Raw genomic sequence first — 17,817 nt, 5'->3', positions numbered from 1 at the left:
TGTAGTTTTTCAGAGTTATTGAGAGTATTTTAAATATTATTAATGGCTTATGAAAGTTTTCGAAGGCATTTTGAGTATTTTTAAGAGTTTTCGCTGTTTTATGCGTTTTTTAATGTATTTTGAGCCTTTTGAAGTACACGTGAAGAAATTTTAAGCATTTTGAGAATATTTTAGGTGATTTTGTTAGTTTTTCAGAATTTATAGTTTTCCGTGTTTTTGAGTGTTTTTTTTTTGTTAATTGTATTTTGTCTTTTTTTATTATTATTTTTGTGTTAATGTTGAATGTTTTTGTTTTGTTTTGAGTAGGGCACTGTAATCACCTGTGGGTACAGGGCACTGTAATCACCTGTGGGTACAGGGCACTGTGCTTTTATTTGGCGTAGGAAAGGAAACTATCAGGGGGGAAAAGCACCAAGCCATTACGACTATATAACACTTCGAAGGGACCAAGAATAGCACTTGGCATGGGACGGGGGAAAGGAATGGTACCCAACCATTTGGACAGTCAGGGACTGAACGCAGACATGCAAGAAGCGAGACCGTCACTCTTTCATGGGGAGGATGCACTATAATTACACGATAAGAGGGATAGTGCACTGTGATTACATGTTGGGATGTGAAGGACTGTGATTACTAGCTGGGATGGGAGTGCTGGAATTACATATTGGGAGAGATAGAGCACTATGATTTCAAGTGGAGAAAAGGGGCAGTGTGATAACATATCTTCAAAGCCATAAAAAAACGATGGAGTGGGATGCAGGTGTGGGTTTATTATGTGTTATCAAAATGAAGGATAAATGCAACAGGAAACCTTTCGTGTGAGTGACAGATCTCACGCAAGAAAATCTCAATCCAATTCCAGCAAACTATGTGTTAGACTGGATATTATATCAATGGGATAGGACTGGACATTCTTTCTATAAATACTTATCGTCTCCTATTCCACATGCAAAACCATACAAATTAATCTTAATATAATTTAAGGCATACACAATAGTGTATATAGACCTAGTGTGTGGTCTGGTCAACACACTTCAGCCATGTTATTGTGACTCATCGCCTGCAATAGTGTATATATATATGTATATATATATATATATATATATATATATATATATATATATATATATATACATATATATATATATACACATACTACTGTATTTGAAAGAAGTTTCAATTTTGCCGAGTGTAATTGAATTAGAATTGTTTCACTGAAGCCCATTTTTGATAAGTGAGGAGAGTGGTTTTGTGGTCATCGTTCCCCTGAAGTCACGAGATCTGGGATTAATGATAGGCTGTTGTCAGTCACGCACCAGTGGCGTGTATGCTGAGTTTACACTTTTAATTCAAGGATACCTAATTCCACATTCCAACTTCCTTGCGTCGTACATTATGTAACAGTTACGAAAATAGCGGGTTGTTTCGTAACAAAAACATAAAGAAAAACTTTGGGTAACTTTATAAAATATTTTTGGTAAAAATAAGCTTGAAAAGTTTCGTTTCTCGCAAGACCTCGTCAGAGCCTGGCAACGCCGAAGACATTTAGTAAAAGGCCGTGTTAAGCGCTAACGAAATATCTAGACAATATACACATACACTTGCCAATACGAGCCAAAAATTAATTAATAAATGAATGTTAAAACAATTGCATTAGTGCCAACCTCGCATGTATGAAGCAATATCAAATTTATTTTAATGACTCTTTGTTGACTTTGATATAGTGACCATGCAGAGCCAAAAAAGCGTTTCAGTTGCTTTATTAAATATACTTCCTCTGTACCTACATATAAACCATTGTATATATTCTGATGCATATTTTATGAATGCAATTATTATTATTATTATTAAAATACCCTCAGGTGACTGTAGTCCGAATTACCCAATCTGGCTAGGAACAAAGCGAGACAAAATAATAAATCAGGCCCAGTTTAGCAGCCCACACCAGAACCTATTCTCAATCTTTGGGGAATTTAACCATGCACTTAAATCCGCCTGTCACCATTAAAGGAACAGGGCTCAATTTCCTCGTCTTTATCTATGGTTTATAGTGAATCGAGGACAGTGTGAAAGAACTACCAGACTGTTGGTGTATCTTGGTTTCCCTCGATGAGAAATAATTACTTCCGATTCTATACCCTTTAAAAAGTTAATATCAAACATGAATATATGAATAATTAAAATACTCTCTATAAACACGTTTTAATTGAGTTCAATTATAATTACAATGCAAAACAGGAATAATATATATTTGAAATAATATCAGCACTAAACCTACTGCACTTTTCAGTAATTAACGAGTTGAAAAATATGGAAGAAATGCAACTTAATTAATGAAAATTTTCCATAAAATCGGAACAGACAAATGGAAGTGGAATGAACTATTAATTGTTGAGGATGTTGTCATCCGGTGAGTAAGTCAACCATGAGGAGGTGTGAAGGATGGTGTGTAGGATGGGGCAGAGAATGGAGTGATTGATGGATTAGAGGATGGTGTGTAGGATGGTGTGAAGGATAGGCTTAATTACTATGGCTATATTGTATTTAGTAAATATGTAGCTATATTGTATTTCGTAAATATGCACCTATATTGAATTTGGTAAATATGTAGCTATATAGAATTTGGTAAATATGTAGCTATATTGTATTTGGTAAATATGTAGCTATATTGTATTTGGTAAATATGTAATGAGAGGAGTAATCAAGACCTCGCTGGCATACTTCTCTATTAACTCCTGTCAGATGCTTCCATCAAGTCCATACAATCTAAGTACCCCTTACAATCTATCTCAAATATTATCTCTAATACAATTATCAATACAATTATCCCCTCAACTCCACTTCTTCTTCCACGACTACTACATGGTTCAATAACTACTCTTCTTATTGGTTATCTCATCTTCACCTCTAATTGCTCCTTATGTTGTATACCTTCGCCCTATACTTAGCTGGCCAAGACATTTCTAATATTAACGCGTGTCATATTATATATATATATATATATATATATATATATATATATATATATATATATATATATATATATATATATGTATATATATATATATATATATATATATATATATATATATATATATATATATATATATATATATATATATAAATACTCTCTCTCTCTCTCTCTCTTATATATATATATATATATATATATATACATATATATATATATATATATATATATATATATATATATATATATATATATATGTATATTAATATATTTTATTATATTTTCACATTAATAGATTGTTTATTACAACCACCTGTCAGATTGCTAAAGTATTCTCTCCATCTATTTCTTAGTTTTTTCTTTATCGTTTAACATTATGTGGTGTTAATTATTAACATTCTCGGTGGCTTCCACCTTCCTCCTGGGAACTTTCTTGGTGCTTCCACGAAAAGATTCCGGTTTGGTTTTCTTCCAAACTTGTCATGAATCTAGATTTTGTCTGCTTAACCAATTTTTTTCACATGTTTAACTAATATCATACACCCGGTGTGTCTTTTACCTCTAACTTTCCCACTCGCTACTCTCTCTCTCTCTCTCTCTCTCTCTCTCTCTCTCTCTCTCTCGCAGTTTTTATTGACGAATTTACTCTTTTTGAATTATCAACTGCTCCTGCTACTTTCTCATTCCACTAAGCACACACTTCTTCCATGTTCTTTTATCACACACACTCGTTTTTCCACACACTTACCCAAGCACTCCTAATCTCACATTCCCTGTATACACCAAACATTTCACCGCCATTATGTGATCCTTTACGTGCACATTCCATAACCTGTGAAGTCTTGCAAATTGTCATGTTCTTGAATTATTCTGTCTCTTCCTCATGACTCTCTGTTATTTGCGAGTGTAATGTTAGGATTGAATTCCTCGCAATATTTCTGTTGGTTTTAGCTGCGTGTGTGTGTGTGTGTATGTGCGTGTACTCATCTAGTTGTGCTTACCAAGTTCGGGGGTTGAGTATCGGCTCTTTGGTCCCACCTCTCAATAATCAATCAACTGGTGTATAGATTCCCGTGCCTATTAGGCTCTATCATTTCTACATTTGAAGCTGTGTATGGAGACTGTGTGCCTGTGTGTGTGTGTGTGTGTGTGTGTGTGTGTGTGTGTGTGTGTGTGTGTGTGTGTGTGTGTGTGTGTGTGTGTGTGTGTGTGTGAGTATGTGTTTGTGTATGTGAATGTTTAACTACATTATCTTCCTTCCACTCTCGTGGCGGACAGAAGCGGAAGCTGTCGTCTCAGGTCCAAGCGAAGTCCACATCGAGGAGGGCTCTCACCTCTCTCTGGAGTGCCATGTACAGAACGCTCCTGTCCCCCCTGTCTACATTTTCTGGTATCACAACTCTACTATGGTTAACTACAGACAGGAAGTCCTCCAAGTAAGTACCAGATACGAATTTCTGCACACTAAATGTGAGGAACCCTCCAAACACACACCGAAACTACGACGTTGGTACAACGTTCGAACAAGTTTTAACACCACCTAACCAGTTATAACAACCAATATATCAAGTTGTAACAACGTTCCAATACGTCATAAACACATTAAGCCAAGATGTAACAACTTTATTACAAGTTGTTACAAGCAGAAAATAGAGACAGTTTCGGTTTGTGTTTCCAGGGAAGAAAGCTTATTGATTTGCTTCAGTTACTGAGAACATAAGAACAAAGGCAACTGCAGAAGGCCTATTGGCCCATACGAGGCAGCTCCTATTTATAACCACCCAATCCCACTCATATAAGAAGAACATAAGAACATGAGATAGGTGTTGATAGCCTTGGATAATGATAATTAGAGGTGTTTACAGTAAGTTATAATTGTGAAGGTATAATTTTCTTCCTTTTATGAAGAAAAAATGTATAATTGTTCACATTCTTTTCAGGAAATTTGAAGGTATTAATTTTCCCAAATAATTATTTACAATTTTATATCACTAAACTTGTACAGAGACGAAAAAATACAATAATAGCAAATAAATGAGTCCGATACAATAAAATACATGCCAAGTAGCGTGATTGTCAAGGAAAGCCAAGTAACGAATGTGTTAGAGGATGCCAACGTAACGTGTTTATATACGCAGGTTTGGCATCACAACTACACCAGCAGCCTTGTAGTGGAGAGGGTCCAACCTTCCCACGCCGGCACATACACCTGCGATCCACACCTGGCCACACCTGCCAACGTCACGGTTCACGTTGTTACAGGTGAGTGGCACTCCTTTCCCCATGAGCTCATTCACGTGGATGGCACTCCTTTCCCCATGAGCTCATTCACGTGGATGGCACTCCTTTCCCCATGAGCTCATTCACGTGGATGGCACTCCTTTCCCCATGAGCTCATTCACGTGGATGGCACTCTGTGGACTATGAGCTTATGCTGTCTTGCCACTTTACCATGCACTCTTGTTTATTGTATTTTCACTCTAGTCAAATACTAGTTCATAGTTGGATTACAGGAGCTGCAGCCCCTCCCTCCCCCTCTCCAGCAAACAAACAGGTGAGCATAAATGAATGAGTACGATGAATTTAAATTGGGTCTTCAATTTGTGAAGTTTAAACGATAATGGTTTTCTATGCCTATTTGTTCTTAAGATCACTTAAGCTCGATAGATGTAGTTAATTGTAGAGGTTGGAAACAATCCTCCTTTGGTAAAATAAAATAAAAATATTGTTCATTAGGAGAAAAATGGTACAAAACTATTTATTACTAACTGTTAATAAACCGGATAATTAAAAATATTGATTATCACAGGTGCTCATAATGAAACATGCACTCAAAATGTGCCTAATGATCCATATCCTCACCAAAGGTGCTCTAAACAGGCATTTAATAAATCACTGCTTCACCACAACCCACCACAACATGGATTCATGTTAAACAAAATTATTAGTAATTTGCATACACATCTTGTGACTTGCAATTCTGTTCAGCCAAAGAATCTTCCTGATATACAAACTAATGGAATAATAAAACGGATAAAATAACGACTAATCACAGGAAACCAGATGCAAAGAGTGTCGCCCCCTCTCCACGGCGTCGCAAGTTTCCAATGAAGAGCAAAAGCCAATATCTTCAATAATAATAATAATAATAATAATAATATCATTCCCCCCTTGAAACCTCTTATCTCCTCCGTTTTGAACTATTTCATGCTCACCCATTGAGTCCTTATCTTCATAAATATATAACCATTACAAACATTTTAAAGCATTGTAATTAAAAATACACTGCAATAAATAAATAAATATAAATTGTTTGTACATTTCCTCGTCGTGTTACTTAGTATGCAAAACAAAATAAAATATTTAAATCTCTGCCACACGCTCAAGCCCTTCTCCACGAGAGCAATAAACTTGTTGCAAACTTTATCTGGTGAAACAATTGATGGAACAACAGCAGCAACAACAAATGTATTATTCATCCCGTAAACGCTAGAGGAGATGGTGGGATCTTCCACTAGCCTTAGGCTGGTTAAATGTTGTGTAGTTGAGTACTCATAAAAGTTTTTACAGATATAGTGACAATCGTGTATATCAGGTACGACTAACGCAACGTTATAGTGACAATCAGGACTATCAAGTACATTAACTTAATAACATTATGAAGTTAACACACAGATTCTCTAACACCAACACCGTTGATTGGCGGTTGAGAGGCGGGACCAAAGAGCCAGAGCTCAACCCCCGCAAGCACAATTAGGTGAGTACTAACACAGTATCTCTAACACCAACAGATATAACCCTAACACGGTCCTAACACTGGTAGATAGACGGTCCTAACACTGGTAGATAGACGGTCCTAACACTGGTAGATAGATAGTCCTAACACTGGTAGATAGATGGTCCTAACACTGGTAGATAGATGGTACTAACACTGGTAGATAGACGGTCCTAACACTGGTAGATAGATGGTCCTAACACTGGTAGATAGATGGTCCTAACACTGGTAGATAGACGGTCCTAACACTGGTAGATAGATGGTCCTAACACTGGTAGATAGATGGTCCTAACACTGGTAGATAGATGGTCCTAACGCTGGTAGATAGATGGTCCTAACACTGGTAGATAGACGGTCCTAACACTGGTAGATAGATGGTCCTAACACTGGTAGATAGATGGTCCTAACACTGGTAGATAGATGGTCCTAACACTGGTAGATAGATGGTCCTAACACTGGTAGATAGATGGTCCTAACACTGGTAGATAGATGGTCCTAACACTGGTAGATAGATGGTCCTAACACTGGTAGATAGATGGTCCTAACACTGGTAGATAGGTGGTCCTAACACTGGTAGATAGATGGTCCTAACACTGGTAGATAGATGGTCCTAACACTGGTAGATAGATGGTCCTAACACTGGTAGATAGGTGGTCCTAACACTGGTAGATAGGTGGTCCTAACACTGGTAGATAGATGGTCCTAACACTGGTAGATAGGTGGTCCTAACACTGGTAGATAGATGGTCCTAACACTGGTAGATAGGTGGTCCTAACACTGGTAGATAGGTGGTCCTAACACTGGTAGATAGGTGGTCCTAACACTGGTAGATAGGTGGTCCTAACACTGGTAGATAGATGGTCGTAACACTGGTAGATAGATGGTCGTAACACTGCTATTAATACGATGACATCAACATTTCATCAATAATGAGAACATTCTTCTGCTGGTAAGATTCCAATATTTACATCCGTGATGCCCAACCGTCGCTTCACATAACTCACCGGATGTTCATCTTAAAATCCCGAACGGACAAATAATGGGGAACAATAAATGCGATTCACAAATATTCACGTTTTCTATGCTTGGACGACAGGTGAGGTTAAGTTAGGTATATTTGAGCGTTTTAGTACATCATCTTCTGTCCGTTGTGGCAACTGGAAGGGGAGGGACTACGTTCACATAAGCACAATATTCGCATGGAAATACCACAGGAACCCTTACCTGTTTCTCAGTGCAAACAATACAATTAAGTCAATAGCACTTTATTTGCCAAGAGGACTTCGTAGTACAGCTGGCTACGTTCTCGAATCGCAATCGGGGTTCCCAGGTTCGATTCCCGTACGACAAAAATGGTTGGGCATGTTTCCTTTCTCTTCTGGTCTCCTAGCAGGTAATAATTATTTGGGAGTTTGTCAACTGTTGTGGGGTTGAATCCGTAGAAGGGGTCAGTAGTTCGATCTAATTGGGGACTTCGTTATATGTCCAGCGAATACATGTACACAGACGTCCTGTCCCCGAGGAAACGAGCTAATATTGATGTTGACCAGACCACACACTAGAAGGTGAATGGACGACGACGTTTCGGTCCGTCCTGGACCATTCTCAAGTCGATTGTGAGAATGGTCCAGGACGGACCGAAACGTCGTCGTCTCTTCAACTTCTAGTGTGTGGTCTGGTCAACATACTTCAGCCACGTTATTGTGACTCATCGCGAGCTATTATTACAATTATTATCACACGGTTTTTTCATCAGCGTCGTTCATGCTCGACTGACAGAAAGAACGTTTTAATGACATAATTCCTTCTTACTGGCGTCAAACTTTTACGAAGTACAGATGCACATATCAAGATTTAATCTATATTCTATAACTAAGTGAGTTCTCACGTCTCTCAGCGAGACGGGTCGGGTTCTGCCAATGGGCAGGGAAGGGGGGACTGGACACCTAATCCTTTAGAATTCACCCGTGTTCATCCACGGGTGAATTCACCCAATCCGATTGTAAACCGATTAGCGAATCGTATTCCAGGGTAAAAAACTGTGGGAAGGATGAGTGCCAAATTTGCTAATAGTTGATATTTTATCTTTATGTTGAAATTATCTTATCTTTATTATTATATTTTATCTTTTATTGTATACCTTATGGAGGTACACCAGAATAAGACAAAGTTATTCCAAACACAACAGCATGCTGGAACATTTAGTTCCAAGCAGAATGATCATTAACTGTAATAACACTTTTTCCGTGGGGAATATTGAACTTTCCTGAATTAACCAGTTAAATTATGAACACATATAATAGAGAAGTTATATTATTCCTACGTATTCTGCCGCACCCTTCAATTCGAGGAACGAAACATTGTTCAGCAATGTTTGCCAATTTCAGCTATGTAGATAGGCAAACCGGCGAATAATTTAGGGCCGTGCATTATTTGTAGGAATGTCGATCTTTTGCGCTGCTATGATTCAATGTAAACTAACGCTGGAGATAGCCAAGAGGTTATCTATCTTGATGGTTAACTTGAGGTGATTTCGGGGCTTAGCGTCCCCTGCGGCCCGGTCTTCAACCTCAACCGGTTCTTTTTTGTTACACATCTCTAAGAAGTAACCCGTAGCAGCTGTCTAACTCCCAGGTACCTATTGATTGCTAGGTTAACAGGAGCATCAAGGGTGAAAGAAACTTTGCCCATTTGTTTCCACCTCCGCCGGGGATAGAACCCAGAACCTTAGGACTACGAATGCCGAGCGCTGTCCACTCAGCCGTCACGACCCCTACAAGTTATATAATTCTCGTCCATCTATTATAACCAATGATTCGTGCTGAATACGGAACCGGGAAGAAGTAGAGAATGTGTTCAAACGTGTAAATTTGTCATCTGATCCTTATACGACTTAGACTATCTATGTCGAGGGTTCTTAACCCATGAGCATCCATTGCCCGAAACGCCTTGAGTAATAGTGGCTTCATAGTTTGTGTAACTTCTGTTCCTACAATTGTACGTTACTCTTAGTAATGCTTACTAAGTAATTGTACTCTTACTTAATACTTACACACATTCTTCTGAGTAGACATTTGTATTTGTATGCTACTTGGGGTTGTGTGAACCAAATAAATGAGCAGGCGAAGAGTCACAATAACGTGGCTAAAGTATGTTGACCAGACCACACACTAGAAGGTGAAGGGACGACGACGTTACGGTCCGTCCTGGACCAAACCGATCGACTTGAGAATGGTCCAGGACGGACCGAAACGTCGTCGTCCCTTCACCTTCAAGTGTGTGATCTGGTCAACATACTTTAGCCACGTTATTGTGACTCATCGCCTGCACAAGCGCACTTAACTTCCGTTCTTACTAGACCAATACATAAGGCACGTTTATCTCTGTGATCGCCATGCTAACCAGGAATTTTCACTCTTGAATTTGAATTTGTTGTTCTCAGTCCTTATGATAAAAACAATTTTTTTTTTAACCAAATGCCATCGTATCTAACTCGAAAACATTTAAATATAATTTTGAAATATAAAGAAAAACTCTCGGGCTTTGAGGATTCCAGGAAATATTACATTTTCAGGTGATAATTAACAATAAAAAAATTATTTCAATAAAAACACGAGCATACAAGTAAATTTAGTTTGGAATTAGAGAACGAATAGCAAACTGACCTTGCCAAACGAGCAGCTGTTTAAGTAAACTTTATAGAAGCTAAAGTTCCTCGAATTCCGTCCTCTATTTTTTGGAGTTTAGCGGAATAAGAGAGTTGGGAACAGATTGATGGACAGCGTAATGGACAGGTGGTCAGACGGATGAACAGACGGACAAACTGTTGGACTGGTTAACAGGCTGATGGACAGGTTGATAAATGGGTTACAATTTGATTGATGACCAGTTTGATGACACTTGAATGAGCAGCCAGTTTGATGGACGGGTAGCCAGTTTAATGGACGGGAGGACAAGCTGATGGACAGGTTGATAACTAGATTGACAGCTTGATTGACGACCAAGCAGTTTGATGACAGTTGAATGAGCGAATAAGCAGCCAGTCTGATAGACGGGCAGGACTTTTGATGGGATCAATTCTCTCTGATCAATGCAAGATCAGTGCTCCTCTGCCCGGATGTCATCACATTAACCCTGTGGCTTAACTGCGAATCTCTTGACGCACTGGAATCTCGAGACTTAAGATATCCAATCGGGACAATATCGCCCAATCATGCAACCGGCAGCAAGAAAATATTCTTTAAGACGCTAGGCCATAGAGGCGCTATTGGTTATTTCCTGGCGTCCCAAAACACTTGGCTTCTTAATGACTTCGTTATCGCCAGAAGCATCTCTTCTCCGGCAACTCCTTCCTTCACCTATAATGATCTTTTATCTCAAGTTTGCAAACCTCGCCGGAAGTTTTCTTTCACTAAGACGATAATGTCAGTCTCTTGTCTGCTGCAGCTTAGTGGCTTTGGCGAGTGAAGGATATTGTAGTTTCTCCTCTTGGGAGAGATAAAGGATTACGTTAGCGTGTAATTCAGTATTGTAATGTTTGTATTGTTCAGGTCGTTTGTTATTAGGTTATTTCTCATTTACGATCTCTCTCTCTCTTTTTCCTTCTTCGTGTCTCAGTTATACTGCTTTTCTGTTTCTCTCAATCTTAAATCCTCTTTAGCTTCTCACTCTCATCCGTCTCTCTTTCACACATACCTTTCAGCCCTCTTCCTCCTCCACCCCTTTCCCATCCACTCTCAATTCTCTTCCATGCACTCACACTCCTCTCCCGGATAAATAATCCATTTTAAATTTTAGATTACACATGAACAATTATACTGTGAAATTAATATACATATATATGTAAGAATCTAAAAAAAAAAATTTAAGTTACGGTCTCATACTACTGGAAAAAAATATTTACAAACCCGAGTCCGTGATTTACTTACCAATAATATTAGAAAAAACAATAAAAACAGGAGAGAGGGATCATGGAAAAACTATTTGAAACTGCATTGGAATATCGACAAAAAATGGCTAGCCACGTGTAACATATAAAGAAAAACTGATAAAGCTTTGCGTTACAAATTGTTATATAAAGCTTCAAAATAAAGCTAAGATTCTGCAGTGCAAGTATCATGACAGCAGCTGATGTGTTTCCCTCTTGCTTAGACTGTGGGAAGATATCACGTTAAAACCCTCAATGCCTACTTGCGTAGACTGTGGGAAGATATCACGTTAAAACCCTCAATGCTTACTTGCTTAGACTGTGGGAAGATATCACGTTAAAACCCTCAATGCCGACTTGCGTAGACTGTGGGAAGATATAACGTTAAAACCCTCAATGCCTACTTGCTTAGACTGTGGGAAGATATCACGTTAAAACCCTCAATGCCGACTTGCATAGACTGTGGGAAGATATCACGTTAAAACCCTCAATGCCTACTTGCTTAGACTGTGGGAAGATATCACGTTAAAACCCTCAATGCCTACTTGCTTAGACTGTGGGAAGATATCACGATAAAACCCCTAATGCCGACTTGCGTAGACTGTGGGAAGATATCACGTTAAAACCCTCAATGCCGACTTGCGTAGACTGCGGGAAGATATCACGTTAAAACCCCCAATGCTGATATCATGTTAAAACCCCCAAGGCACTTTCTGGTAATGAGAGACTTTCTTGTGAGACTGTGGGGAAAAGATGACGCAATATCCACATAAAATAGGCCAGCTTGGTCTCTTACCATACAGCACAGGAATAGATTAACTTCCAATGTAGTACACTGAAGTAGAACGCTGTTGCAGATAGCACACACACAAAAATACTGTTAAAAACTTTCTTCCAAAGCAATTAACAGATATAAAACACTGGGAAACTTCTCCTTTCAATACAGTAGAGTGGTTAGCAGGTTTCGTTTCAGTCCTTTTTTTCCAACCACGCTCCAACATGTAGACTTGTGCAACCATGCTCTCACCTGTGGCCCCCTACAACCATGCTCTGTCCTGTGGACCACTACAACTATGCTCTGACTTGTGGACCCAACAACCACGTTCCTACTTGTAGATCCTTACAACCACGTTCTCACCTGTGGACCCCTCTACAAACACGCTTTCACCAACCCCGTACAACAACGTACAACAACGTAAATCCTGCTCCTGTGACCCTAGAAACTAGAATGTGGTTATTTGTTCGTGTGAGTTAATCCCTGAAAATCCTCTTTTATCAGGATTCTATCCGACTCCCTATCCGTGATATCACAGTATTTGATCATTGTCACTTCAGCATATAACAGGATCTCAGAGCCAATATTATTTTAAAATAAAGTTTAACAAAGGAACCGGATAAAAATGGTACAGAATATCCTCGTATATAATAATATTAACCTTAAAAATATTACTCATGTTGGGTCTAAAAGGTAATAGAATTGTCACTTCGATTTGTAGGTAAGTTGAGAGAAACATGAAGTTATAAGAGTTTTGCGGTCACCAGTGACCAACAGACCAATTACCTTGCAACCTATTATCCCAGTGACCAATTACTCATCGGCTAATTTCTTTACGACTGATTTCCGAGCGCTTGCTTACCCTAGCGACCATTTTACCCATCGACCAATTTCTTTGAAACTCATTACCCCACGAGACCACTTACCCATCGACCAGTTACCTAGCGCCCACCTACAAAGAAACCAGTTACTTAATGACCAATCACCCAGCAACTAATTACGTAGCGACATCACGTTGAACCAGAACAATATTACCTCTACCATCCCAGGTGTCAGACAATGCAGTTAACTGTATTTACAGAAGAGGTAAATCGTCACTCCCTCGGGGGAACACACTGTCGGTTTGTGTAGCGACGAGCTTTAGGTAGTGAATATAAAGCTGCTTTTGGAGGCGTAATATCGCTGGCTGGTGGGTTAACTCCCTGCTGGGGAAGCGGGGGGGGGGGGGGGATGCCTACACGCTTTCACACATATCACTCTAGACAAATCAATATGTATTTCAGTTCAGGATATACATTAGTATGCATGTAATGGTTCGCGTATGAAGAAATTTATGTTCACTTCCCTCGTCCGCAGACAAAAGACCAGCTGCAATGCAGCACGGCAGGAACCCAGCAGAGAGCAGCAGCAGCAGCAGCAGCAGCAGCAGCAGCAACACCAGCAGCAGCAGCAGCAGCACCAGCAATAGTGGATCAACGCTTCAGTGGTTACAAGTGCCAGTAGTCGTGACAATATGTCTGCTGTTGTCCCTCGTGGCAACTGCCGTCTCCCTGCCAACACCGGACGCTTCCATTTAATAGATCAATTCTAAACAACTCTCTTTAAGAGATCAATCAGCTTTGATCTAGACTGACAGTATAAGGGGGTAGAGTAGGAACACTTGTTGTATTCGAGAAGTTGAGTGTGTGTGTGTGTGTGTGTGTGTGTGTGTGTGTGTGTGTGTGTGTGTGTGTGTGTGTGTGTGTGTGTGGACTCACCTAGTTGTACTCACCTAGTTGTGCTTGCGGGAGTTGAGCTTTGGCTCTTTGGTCCCGCCTCTCAACATGTGTGTGTGTGTGTGTGTGTGTGTGTGTGTGTGTGTGTGTGTGTGTGTGTGTGTGTGTGTGTGTGTGTGTGTGTGTGTGTGTGTGTGCGCGCGTGCGCTTGTTAGGCACGTGCGGACGCTCACCTGCGCGTGACTACGCTTTTTATAAATACATATATTTATATACTTATATATACGCTCATAAATGCCTCAGTAATTGCATGTATATATATAAAATTTAACTGACATATGAAATATATTTTATATTGTCGAATATTATAAAAATTACGTTTGTTGCAACATATATGCAACATATTCTCGTACGCAGATGTGATGACCAGACCCAAATCAGAAAATTAAGAAACAACGACGTTTCGGTCCGTCGACGTTTCGGTCCGTCGACGTTTCTTCATTTCCGTGTCATGGAGAGAGAGAGAGAGAGAGAGAGAGAGAGAGAGAGAGAGAGAGAGAGAGAGAGAGAGAGAGAGAGAGAGAGAGAGAGAGAGAGAGAGAGAGAGAGAGAGAGAGAGAGAGAGAGAGAGAGAATGAAAGTGTATACCACAATTGACTGGTATACAGTTTCCAAGACTTCCGGCGAGGTATTCCTGGATTACCTGTACTCGAGTGGTAGCCACGGAGATAGACAAAGTCTCATTTGGGCAGCAGTTAGCTGCCCTGGGAGCCTTCTCATGTTAAGGTTAACCCATAGTACAGTTGGTGGCAGAGAGTACGCCTCTAATACCAGGGGATCAGATGTGTGTGTATATATATATATATATATATATATATATATATATATATATATATATATATATATATATATATATATATATATATATATATATATATATAAATAATGTGTATTTGTGTGTGTGTGTGTATGTGTGTGTGTATGTGTGTGTGTGTGTGTGTGCGTGTATGTGTGTGTGTATGTGTGCGTGAGAGTGGGTAAATCACGAAGAAATTAACGTGACGAATAATGTGACAATGTATAACCGCGAAGGAAAAGGAAGTCAGAAATTACTTGAGCACTTTCTTGTTAATCCACACATCTTCGAAATACTTCTGAAGGTTTGTGGATTAGCAAGAAAGTGCTTCAGTAATTTCTAGTGTTCTTATTTTCCTTCGTGGTTATAATTTGTGCTATGATGATATTCGGAGTAAGTTTTATAACTGCTTTCAACTTTATTTGCTCCTTTTATTTGTAGAATAGAATTTTGCTCATTATATTTGCTATTAAAAATGTATGTAAAGAATTTCTAAATAAATATGTAAATCCCTAATACGCATATAATGCTTTCTATCCTATGCTACAAGATTTTTGTACAGCATGTAGCTGTCTCCATGTAATGTCCTTACTTCAAGATGTGATCCGTTACTCCAAGACGGAATCCACTAAAGCATGTGATCCAGCATGATTGTTATAAGGCTATTTGGACTCGTGGACTGTGAAATTCAAAGGACTCACTGTAAGGTAGTCAACAGGCCAGGCTGCAGAAGATAATCTCTCGAAAACGTCAGTAGGTAATCAATAGGTTCTATCTCTCTCTCTTAAATAGATAGAATAGAATATCTATCTCTATCAATTGAAAAGATTGCAATAATATCTAACGCCAGCACTCTTGGGCAAGTACACGAATACAAGGTCTCTTGGACCAGACCTGTCACAGGTATTCAAATACTCTGTACTTGATCAAGAAAACTGTTGCAGCATTAGTGGTTAACGGAAAACATTGATAAATTATATTCTCTGATTCAAAATACATTAGAATGCCATTTAAATTCAGTACAAGATGCAGGACTCAGTCCGGTATTTTCCTAAAGAAGATTCTTAGCACGTGATGCCGAATGATCTAATTGAATATGAGAGAGAAAACGGAACAGCATCAAAGCATAATCCTCATTATCGAGAGGATTATGAGAATCTTAAAACATGGGATGCCAAGCTGTATGTTTTACTCATCAATGAACCGGTTCTCTCACTCCTGGGATGTTGTTCGATGAACAGATCCACAAGGGCCGTGACGAGGATTCGAACCTACGTCCGGGAGCATCCCAGACACTGTCTTAATCGACTGAGCTACGACAGGGTTAAAAGTAGAACTTTTAACAGGGTTTCAGTAGAACTTTGGTTTCAACCCTTTTAACACTGTCGTAGCTCAGTCGATTTAGGCAGTGTCTGGGATGCTCCCGGACGCAGGTTCGAATCCTCGTCACGGCCCTTGTGGATTTGTTCCTTTGATGCATCACGTTAGCGTGATCTCTGTGTGTAAAGAACTAATTATTTCATGGGATGCTGTTCCGTATTCATAAAAGAGTTGAGTCTCTGATTCTCTCTTTCCTAACATGCTGCTCTGAACTCATCAAAGTGTTGATTCTTTTTTTCCTGAGATGCTGCTCTGAATTCATTGAAGAACTGGTTGTCTCACATATGAGATGATGCAAAGTACTCATCACCCCTTTATACGGCAGGCGAGATACTGAAAAACAAATAAGCTTCGATAACAACTTATTGAAGGTGACGATTCGCCTGTACAGATATCACCAGCGATATATGTCATCTTCAGAACAAACAAACCTGAAGTTAGTTTTTCTCTGCATCATCGTCAAATATTAACTTGAAGCTTATACATGTGGGTATAAATATATACCTGTGGGATGAAGAGAACTGCATCGTGTTCTCTTTAACCCAAAAGGACTATACAGAATCTGTCCTTGACTTGGTTGATCATACCTGATCAAACAGGCTGTGACTCATACGTCAGGCTGCGAGCAGCCGCGTCTAACAGCCTGGTTGATCAGTCCAGCAACCAGGAGGCCTGGTCGACGACCGGGACACTAAGCCCCGGAAGCACCTCAAGGTAACCTCAAGGACTTCTCGCCAGAATGAAGTAAACATATAAATTTCTGGGATCGCCTCAAAGCACTTAATGTTCTCCCGTTAAGGGAGACGAGAGAGCTGTCACATGATACCCAGCCAGAGCTTTGATCTCTCCGAGCAAAAATACCTAGTTTATGTAGTGCCTGGTAGGAAGCACGGCGCAAATCGATACACAAAAAGGAACTAGAATACGACGAATGGGGAAAGGAACGGTGCTCAACCACTTGGAATATCAGGAGTGACTGCGCGCCGATCTACAAGAAGGAAGACAGACTCTGTATCGACCAGTCCCAGAGGTTGGACGTTACAAGGTAGGGATGTAACGACACTCTTCCCCCAACACTCTGATACTTCTCTTGGAAGTTCTCACAACATCCTCTTCGCTGTCCTCTCATCCCGTCACCCTAATTCATCACACATCCTACGTCATTACTGCATTTATATTATAAAACTTATATCTAATTTATTCATTGATTAATTTTCTACTGGAGTTCGAATAAACCCGAAAATGACCTGGAATATCTGTTAGAAACTGATGGAAGATCTTTAATTAAAATACGGAAAATTATTCTCAGATTAATATATAAATACAATTTTATTGGGTCTAAAATCAAGTGAGAAACAAAGAGGATCTCATTCTTGCGTCACACGTTCAGAGGTTTAGTGTTTCTCATTTGTGTTATC

At 39.4% G+C, this 17,817-nt stretch overlaps 1 protein-coding gene across 3 annotated transcripts in view; it reads left to right on the top strand.

The window, feature by feature from the left end:
• LOC123767145 (lachesin) overlaps positions 1-15,535 on the top strand; it is a 51,465-nt gene extending 35,930 nt beyond the window's left edge. For all 3 annotated transcript variants that reach the window (XM_045756681.2, XM_045756680.2, XM_045756682.2), the window contains exons 6-8: positions 4,250-4,407; positions 5,110-5,233; positions 13,805-15,535. In XM_045756681.2, the coding sequence (XP_045612637.2) occupies positions 4,250-4,407; positions 5,110-5,233; positions 13,805-14,025 (503 nt within the window). In that variant the 3' untranslated portion in view covers positions 14,026-15,535. The remainder of the gene's footprint in view (positions 1-4,249; positions 4,408-5,109; positions 5,234-13,804) is intronic.
• The last annotated feature ends 2,282 nt before the right edge of the window (positions 15,536-17,817 follow it).

Source organism: Procambarus clarkii, chromosome 53 (assembly GCF_040958095.1).
Source record: "Procambarus clarkii isolate CNS0578487 chromosome 53, FALCON_Pclarkii_2.0, whole genome shotgun sequence".
NCBI classification, from domain to species: Eukaryota; Metazoa; Arthropoda; class Malacostraca; order Decapoda; family Cambaridae; genus Procambarus; species Procambarus clarkii.
The sequence above is the reverse complement of the archived record's forward strand: the minus strand, read 5'-3'. Positions and strand labels throughout refer to the sequence as shown.